Consider the following 9,570-nt stretch of genomic DNA (forward strand, 5'->3'; position numbering starts at 1 on the left):
ATCATCATGGTAGGGAGCTCATACTTGAAATTGCTTCACTTAAGACATTTGACTTTTTGTTTCTGAGGTTCAAACAATGATTTGGGAGTTTTACTGCTCAGGAATGCAGTCTCATACCTAGATTATTAGTTTTATTGATATTCAGATCTCAAATCAAACTACTTTATAATTTACCCTGCACTGTTCAGCTAAAAATACTGTTAAGCAATCTGAAATTTTGCTGATATCCTAGTGTATGTTTAATATTTTCTGCAGTGTTACTGCCTTTCTTCCAGGTTCATAAAAAATGTTTTAAATTCTTTCAAAAACATGCGCTAGTCTTAAAACCCTGGATGCCTATTGTACTAGACATTGAAAGTGCCATTTCAGGTGAAACAGAAACACTGTAGGTCATCTTAAAATTTTTTATGAAAACATAAGAAGTTGAAAATATTCAGGTTCTTGGTTAAGTAAAAGTGACAAATTGAAGTCAGAAGGATTATCAGGCTAAGAGCAGTTTATACACGCAACAGTGATAAATATCAAGAGTGGTATTTAGGGGTGGCAAGTGGGGCGATGCATAAGGGGGCCCCGCTTTTGAGGTCTGCGTGTCCCATTCAAGCAGATTTGTCAAGTTGTATTCTCCAGTTATATTTTGATAAAGTCTGCATGTTATCTTGCAAAAATTTAGCTGAATAATGTAATGAGAAAATCCGGTGTATTTTAACATTATTTTTATTAAATTTGCGCACAAGTTTATACAGTCCACACATACCGGTAACAGAGTTTGACGTGACCAGCCCCGCGTGGGGTTGGTCAGTCCTAAGCCCCGCACACCCCTAAGGCCACCTCTGATAGATATCTTCAATTCAGATGTAAACTGCATTTATTGACACCATCATAGAGGATCATATTCCTTCAAATATTCTACCCAAACATTCTGTTGCCAATCCAATGTATTAGTTTGTATCTGTAGTAAGGTAACGCATAATTCATGTCTAGAAACTTACCTCAAAGCTACCCAACTTCGTGGAAGTTCATGTGATCTGGCCTTTTTGTTCTTTCTTCCTAAAGTGATCTGAAAATCTCTCTGGCATCATCTTTTCTACTTCGGTGCTCAACCCTGAAGGATATGGACACAAAGGCATTTTTTTAAAACACAGAAAGGTGAAAGCCAGCAGTTGTGTAGGTGTTGAAGATCTGTTGTCAGGCTGCAGGCAGTTCAGTGTTCATGGCTGGGACAAAGGGAGTGTGGGTAGATTAACAGGCAGAAAACAAAATCAGATGTGCTACGTTAAGTCTAGAAAGAAAGGCGAATAAATATTTTACTGTGGTATGTGCATTTTGCAAGAACAAGAAAGATGCATTTCCTGCTTATATATATTGAAATTATTATTGACTACACATTAAAATTCAACAGTTCCAATCAAAATATTCAGTGAGTAAATCAGTATTCCTTTTTTTACTGTAGTTGCTGATTGAGGTGTATGTTTATAATGTTTTGAGACACAGCATACTGAGTGTTATGCATTGATACTTGTAGTATTTTAAGAATAATTGTAAAGTATCTTTTACACAATATAACAGGAAGCATTTTCTTTAATAATTAATTATTCACTTATTCTTCTGTTTTCTATTTTACATAAGGTCAAAATTTTATATTATGCAGTGTATTAGCCAAACGTTTTTATATCAAGCCATGAAAACATTGTTTTCCTAATTGGAAGATCTTTGACTTATTAATAAATTTATATTCAAGATTATTTTTGATTTTGATTTGATACACTTTGCTAACCTCTAAGGGGAAATTGTCTTTTTGCATGACCTTTGGGGGTCAGAGCGCAGGGTCAGCCATTGCACATTTTCCCTGCAGCAATTTTCAGGTTAAGGGCTTTGCTCCAACGCCCAGCACAGTAAGATCACTTCTGGCAGTAAAGAGATATGAACAGGCAACCTTCCAGATGCCAGTGTACTATATATCCTTAGCCACAGTGCCACCACTCCACCCCTCACAAAGCCACCATTAGCTTAAATAAATCTTGGCAGATTATTTTACTAAACAAAACAGAAATCTTACACTAAAGGAAGCAAGATTTAATTGCTGACTATAAAAGCTTTTCATTTGCTTAAATTTAATTTTTTCAGTGAATTGGTTTACTTTGTAGGATGAGTGTATTAATGAGTTCTGCGAGCAGCATTTGTCTCTTCCAGGATTGATTCCTGCCTTGCACTTAATGCTTCCAGGACAAACTTTTCTTCTCTACAGAGCTACGTGGGAATGGAAAAAACAGTACATTGGAAAAGAGTTTTTGTAGGTAGGATTAAAGCTCAAAAATCAAATGAAACTAATTTTAAACACTACAGATAACAGCATCCAAACTCGTCTTTACTGAAAATGATTTACTGAACAATCATTGACTAGAAGCAATGGGAAATGGTGTTGTTGTTGCAAAAGATGACTCTCTATATGTATAAGCTTTGTATTTGAAAAAGCTAAGTTGTTTGAGCATATGAAGTCAGAAGCTTTTGTAAGGTAAGACAAATGATTTATGATTTGTTTTTCTGTATTTTTTTCTTTACAAGGCTGGCTCATGGGTACAGGGTGTCCCTATGATATGGTGGGTAGATACCCCCCCTTGTAGAAGGGAATGTGTTCATATTTGTACATGAAATCAAATACCGGTAGTGGGTTCTCCTCTTGGAGAGTGTAGCATATTAAAATTTGTGTGCGCTGTCAAGGAATGGGAGGACAGATCCTCTTAGTTATACTACAATACACTAACAATTCAGGAAAGGTAATAATCTATATGTTGTGAACTATGGCCGGCTGTTCATCCCGGCCAATACCCCCACGCCGCTAGATGGAGCCCTTCCGGCAGCATGGAGGTGCCCCGAATTCCAGCAGGGCATCATGGATATTGAAGTTTTCCTTCACAGCCCTGCTGGATACCATAGGGGCCACAACGGGAGACTGCAGTGAGGCCCAGAGACATGGGTGTTCACTACAATCCGGAAGTATGTCATAGTCATCGGGACGGAAGGACCAACAAACTTCTGGGATGAAAAAGAAGAGTTTTTATCTGACCCGGAAGTATTATCAATCACATGGAGTGAGAGGAACAAAACACTTCCAGGTCAAGGACTATAAAGGACTCTGGGAAATCCCAGACAAACGAGCTGAGCTGGGTGGCAGGGTGGCAACGTGTCTGGGAGAGAGAGGAGGATTATTGATTATTGTAGGAGTATTGTTTATTTGTATGAGTATTGTGGAGAGGAGTGTGCTTTGTGCAGATTATTATTATAATAAATCCCAACTTTGGACTTTTACCTGGTGTCTGACGTATTGTCAGCGATAGCGCCTCCTATCTGTCACAATATATAGAATTCTTTTCGCGTTTGAAACGGAAATTATGTATGACCACGCAAAATGGAAATTACGCATGACCAGAGAACATATTATAATACAGGAACTAATCACTTCGTTTGTGGGCAACATTTTTATATCGTCTTTACAAATTGTTATTATTTGTGTGAGAGTTATTTTACTGATATTGAAAAGAAGTAAACACAAACATGCCAATCTATCCCATAGAAGTCGTCCCTCGTCGCCCTATCCCAGGCCTCCGCTCTGGACTCCAGTGCTGAGCCGTCCACCCCATGCACGTTCTGACAGAGAAGTTTTATTTATTCATCCACATGACTGTCACGGAAACTGCCACATTATGTTTTTTTTTAATTGGCAGTACTTGATAGTAGAAGAGATGAGGAAAACAGTTTTGCGTCTTTCTACTTTTTAACTGCGACGAGCTGTAAACAATGTGAAGACGACACTGCCTTCAGCGGAGAGGGGTCGTCAGAACAAAGTGGACGCTCAGAGGTTTGGAATGTTTGCTGCTCCACCGGGTCGAGAGCTTCGCAGTTTCGGGCAGCGTCCTCTCTTCTCGCACTGTTTATGACACTTCGAGTGCCCCGTCAGCTCGTGGGAGAGTGGAAATCTTTGCAAATGAGTGTAATCTGCACCATCGAAGCAAGACTCTCTTTGTAAATTGCACTGCACGACTACTTACTGCCCTTAAGGCAAGTTCAGGTCACTAAAACCCCGCAACTTTCAAGGTTGCTTTTGTGATTAATTCTTTTAAGAAGATGGAGGGTTTTGTGACAATGCGGGTTCGTTCCATGCTCCCAACCATCTTTGAACCCTACACCGTCGGTAATGTTACCGATGAGCTTAGCAGTGAGGCACAACAAAGCAAGGGGATGGTGAAAAAGTGTCAAGTTCTTTTATTTAAAAACAACAACAAAAACGTGTTTCAAATAAGTGCACTGCATTCAAAAGTCATTAAATAAATAATCCATTAAAACGAGTGTTACTGTGGAGGTTAAAATTAAATAGAACAAATCATCTAAAAACAATGAGGTTAAAATAATACAGGAAGCAATCCTTTAAAACAACAAAGCCTGGTGTCTTCTTTCCTGCGGCAACTCCCCTACTCCTCCCATCTGGGCTTCTCAACAGGGGAGTCGCTCTACCTGCTGCTGGCCCTGCGGTTCACTCTCCTGCTGTAGATAGGCTCTATGAACAGCGACATGGAATTCCCCAACGACCAAGGCTCTCACGCTGGGGACACCATGTCCCAAGTCCCGACTCCCACTGCCCTCCACTATGGCGTATTTCAGTGCCACTATTCTGAGCGCACGTAAAAATATTGAGCGACGTAAAAAGATTGCAAGTGCAAGTGTTGCATTTTGAAGAGAAATTTATTTTGAGCGCATAAAAGCTGAATTTGAGTGAACAAAATTCATTGCTGCGTGCAAAAAATGTATTTCAGTGTTTGCGCTTATCCATATACACACACACAATAGCACCCCCTCTCGCTCAGTTTTTTCATTTGCGCTTGCTCGCAATGTGTTGCTTGCGCCACAACATTCTCTGCTACGAGCTCAACTCTCTGTACACCGTTATAAGTGTGCCACAAAACCAACCAATCACAGACTTGGTTTCAAAAATTCTGATTGGCTCTTACGGTCTCCAATCAGCTCGCTAGCTGCTGCATTCCGGAAACCGGAAACACTGTCCACTCAGCCTCGCTTCTTGCAGATAGAGGGAGTTTTGATTTACTCTGCAGCCAAAGAAGAGATGGCAGAATCAAATAATGGCTCCAATAATACTACACCACAGTATCAGGTGAGTTTAATTTTTTTTGTGTGAATTTAGTAATTTGCTGTCCTTTCTGTTTAATATGCCGTGAAATTGTAGTTACAGATGCAGCTGTAGAGTTTAAGCTAGCCTAATGGGTAATTACCAGCGTAGTTGTCTTACTGAGGCAGTGTATCCCAATCATGCTTTTTAGGGTAATGGTGCAGTTGAGTCAGCAGTAAGAAATCTGGTGTCTTTGCTGCTTAACAACATATCCACAAATCCTTCACGGAGGCCAACAGAGAGTGGGCAGCCGGAGCCTAGAACTCTGACTATCCAGCAAGAGATGACAAGGTGTTAGCTTTTTTTGTGTGTGTGTTTTTTTTTCTAAATGTTTTGCAATCTTTTCTGTTACAGTTATTTGTTTTATCGATTTATCAACATTGATTTCTAAATTAAAATGTGCTATTAAGGACTGGTGTCATATTTAATAACTTTATTAAACAATAACCCTTATGTTATGCAACACTGCATTTTTTTAAACTCATGCATTTTCATCACACAGATCATTTCCAGGACATTTCAAATCAAACTTGAGCCGTGGTAAAAGAGATGTTTTACATCTACTAAACAGCTTGTAAAGGCAGGCAGTAAGACCACAGGCCTCAGTTTTTATTTGCTGTCAAAAAACACATCCTACACTCCTTTGCCAGCTGAGGAGCTTGAACTCCTACAAGCTGGCATGGGGAGACAAACCGTGTCTCTTCCAGAAGATGGTGACCATGCAGAGGTAAGGTTGTATAGTCAGTATTAAAATAAGTCATTGGCAGACGCATTTAGCCTGAATCATATGCCACAGTCCATTTAGTGTTCCATTCTGCTTAACTGTGTTTTTAACTAAGATTTCAAGACTTCTGGAAGAAACCTTTCCAAAATGGAATATCTTTGTGGAGGATGGCTCTTGCATAAGGCAACAGGTTTGTTGTAAATTCAGTTTTTATGTGTGTTTTTGGCATTCTTGCGTGCTCATACTGCATTAGAATTATGTAGTTGATACTTTTGCTGCTTGATTGTATGTGCTATCTTTCTGTCAATAAAGGTGGCAGTGGTCAAAAGCTCACTGTAATTCCACCTGAAACAGAAGGATATTCTGTCAAAACACTGAAAGCTGTGTCAGGAGGTGGCAAATCCACTTTTACATTGTACCTCTTCAGGAAACATTAGACACATCTCCTCTACCTCCCGACTCACAGCACTTTTCAAAGATGCCAAAGAAGTTATGTTACCAGTGTAATGAAGTTATGCCTCTGCAGATGCTTGCAGTACACATTAATACGCAAAGGAAAATTCTCTCCTGATGAGACTGATGATGAGGTGAGACAATTTTGATGAAGTCAAAATGAGCAATTTTAATTAAATAATATAGTATCACAATTACTGTTTTTTAATTCTGCAGGAATCTGAGTTATGCATTGTGAAAAGCAAATGCAAGGTAAACCTAGCAAATTACTAAAAACCATAGTAACTACAATAAATTTTGTATCAGTAATGATCTTTTTCCCACTATACATAACATGTACCCCCTTTTGAAATTGTAGGTTATTTGTCCAATATGCACTAAGGACTTTCCTGAAGATGAGATCACAGTCCACGCAAGTCTGTGTGGGGATAGGTAATCTTTTTTCAGCCATTTATGAAAAAATGTTATCAGTAACAGTCCACGCATATGTATTTTTTTTTTTTTTTTACTTTGTTTCGTCAACAGCTTTCAATGCATGGTGCCTGAAGAAAATGACCAAACTACATGCACACCAACTCAAACTTCAGTATGCACAACAGACAGGTAATCTTTGCTCTATTATAGTTCATATACACACTATTATGCAGAACCATTTGTTAAAATTATGTGTAAGATCTTTTAAACAATAGCTGGGTTTTAATTTCATATAAAACATTTTATGATCACACTACTTTAAATTATGGTTAAAGATTGTTGCACAGAACATGCTGCGATAAGTTCTAATCAAGTTTAATGTGGTAGCCTCTTTTAATCTAAAGATGATTATTTTTCTTTGAGAACTTAGGATGTTTTCTACCCTGTTTTTGTTAAGCGTGGAAGATGTATTGCGTTGCCTTGAACAACAAGTCGACACCACAACAGAATTTAAGTTGTGTGTGGACAGAGAAGACCTTCCAGACAGAGGCATTCTCCAGTGGCAGAGAAAAAAATCTGCATCTCCCACCAGTGTTCTTAGGGTGGTTTTCATTGGAGAGGCAGGCGTGGATACAGGAGCACTTAGGAAAGAGTTTTTGAGTGGTGAGTTGCCTATTACCTGTTTTGTCCTAGTGTCAAAAATAATGGATAACTTAAAAATGCGGATATTTTTTGTATGAAAGACATGATTTCAGGTATTGAAAGCAGATTCTTTGAAGGACCTGAGAACAAGGGCAAAAACCCCAAGTATTCTCTGACCGATCTTGATAATGAAAACTTCAGGTTGGTTACATACGAGCTTTGTGTATTACATTTAATACGCATCCGATATTTTTGTAAATGTTACCTGAAAATGAATTATAATCATTTGTCTTCACAGAACTGTTGGTGAAATAATTGCAGTCAGCCTCGCCCAAGGAGGCCCATCTCCTGCCTTTTTCAAAGAATGGTGCTACAATTTCCTCTGCTCAGGAGAGGTTGATTTCAGCTGTCTGTCTAAGGAGGATGTTGCAGATGTGGAATCTTCCCTGCTCATCAGCAAAGTGAGCACCTGGTTTAGCTCTGGCACATGATATATTATGAGTATGGTGTTTTTAAACACTTTTAACCTTCTGTATTTCCTCTTTCACATTATACATTTCCAGGTTGAAGATGCAGCAGACATACAGTCTCTGATGTTGTGGGCTGATGAAATTGTCACCTGTGGATACACAAACCAGATAAAGATGGATAGTAAGGAAAGCATGATACGGTAAGCGAGAAAAAGTCAGAGAGATCATTAACCCATCCCCAACTAGTTTTTCATTTTGTTTTGTTTTCTTTAAGTGCCATTGTCTTACACTCTACAACAAGACTGATTCCAATGCTACAGCAGCTCAGAAAGGGCATGGAACTGTATGGTCTTGTGAACCTGATGGCTGTAAATCCTGAAGCTTGCCACAGTTTGTTTGTGCCTGGGAAAATCCTCAAAGTAAGTATTAACATAGCAGCTTCAGTCTGATCCGAAGACAGTCCACTTATCTGTACTGTAGTTATCCTGTATTTATTTATTAGTTTTGAATGAACAATATATCTATAATATAATCTACTTTATTTCCTTATTTACAGCCAGACGCTGATTTCATTATGATGAGCTGCCAACCACATTTCAGTGAAAAGGGGACATCTAGGGAGAGAACTGAGAGGAAGATCATAAATTTTTTGCAAGATTTCTTGCAGGAGATTGAAGCATCAGGTACTATATAGTATTAGCTGTATATACCTATAGTATTGTGTATATATACCGTATGCATCTGTTAAATATTTTTGCTTTAACATACAGGGCACTAGGAAGTATTCTTAGTTGTTAATTTAAAACATTGTAATCCAGATTGCTTTTTATTTAGAAAAGACTTCAGAAACATTTTCAAACATCACAGATGGAAACACAGGCGGTGCAGGTGGTGAAAAATCAGAGTCTCTTGCTGTCCAGCATGTGCTCCAGTGGATGACCGGCCAGTCCCATGTTCCCATCCTTCCTGATGAAAAGAGACATTTCAAAATAACATGCAAGTTTGACCACGAATGTAAGGAGCGGCTGGGAGATCACTCAATTTGTTACCCAGTTGTGAGCATGCACTTGTACTGTGACTTTTCCAGTGCAGCATCTGGACACGTACACAATGTTTAAAACCATAATGAGTGCAGCAGTTAGATATGGTGGTGGATTCCACAGAGTTTAACACATTGTTGTCTTGTAATTTGGAAACTAAATGAGTAAAATGTTTCTAAACATTAGCTGTTAAGATGTTCGTAGCTGTTTCATGAAAATGATAAGACTTCAAAACTTTGTGTAGGGTCCTACGTTGATAGATATTAAGCAAGTGCTTTGTTTGATTGTCTACTTGTAATCTGAATTGTAATCTGTAATCTTTCAGCAAAGAAATCCAGTATTTGAGAACAAAAGAGCGTTGACTTTCACGTCCATCTTAAGTGTCACTGTTGGTTTGACACCAGTAGCAAGAATTGTATATACAGGTCACGACCGTAAGATTCTGAATGTTCCAAGGGATTAATTGTTCTCTGAAGTCCCTCCAGGGTTTCCTCATCCAGTGGGCATTCAATTTCAGGAACCACAACTGTGCTGTTAGATTCTTCTTGCAGTACAGCACTCTCCCAGTCAATGCCTGGATCCTGAAGCTCCTTCAAATCCACAAACATATATAATAGTCATTATTCCAGAATAGGTACTTTTGGGAGT

At 38.8% G+C, this 9,570-nt stretch overlaps 1 protein-coding gene across 1 annotated transcript; it reads left to right on the plus strand.

Annotated features, from left to right (window-relative positions):
* The first annotated feature begins 6,458 nt into the window (after nt 1–6,458).
* LOC120524466 (G2/M phase-specific E3 ubiquitin-protein ligase-like) lies at nt 6,459–9,000 on the plus strand. Its single transcript, XM_039746315.1, has 11 exons — nt 6,459–6,490; nt 6,573–6,608; nt 6,715–6,788; nt 6,882–6,959; nt 7,228–7,433; nt 7,514–7,613; nt 7,711–7,873; nt 7,976–8,082; nt 8,157–8,301; nt 8,439–8,565; nt 8,717–9,000. Exons 4-11 carry the CDS (start codon nt 6,892–6,894, stop codon nt 8,998–9,000), a joined length of 1,200 nt encoding a protein of 399 aa, XP_039602249.1. The 5' UTR covers nt 6,459–6,490; nt 6,573–6,608; nt 6,715–6,788; nt 6,882–6,891.
* Nucleotides 9,001–9,570: the final 570 nt, after the last annotated feature.

This window comes from Polypterus senegalus, chromosome 2, assembly GCF_016835505.1.
Source record: "Polypterus senegalus isolate Bchr_013 chromosome 2, ASM1683550v1, whole genome shotgun sequence".
Lineage (NCBI taxonomy): Eukaryota > Metazoa > Chordata > Cladistia > Polypteriformes > Polypteridae > Polypterus > Polypterus senegalus.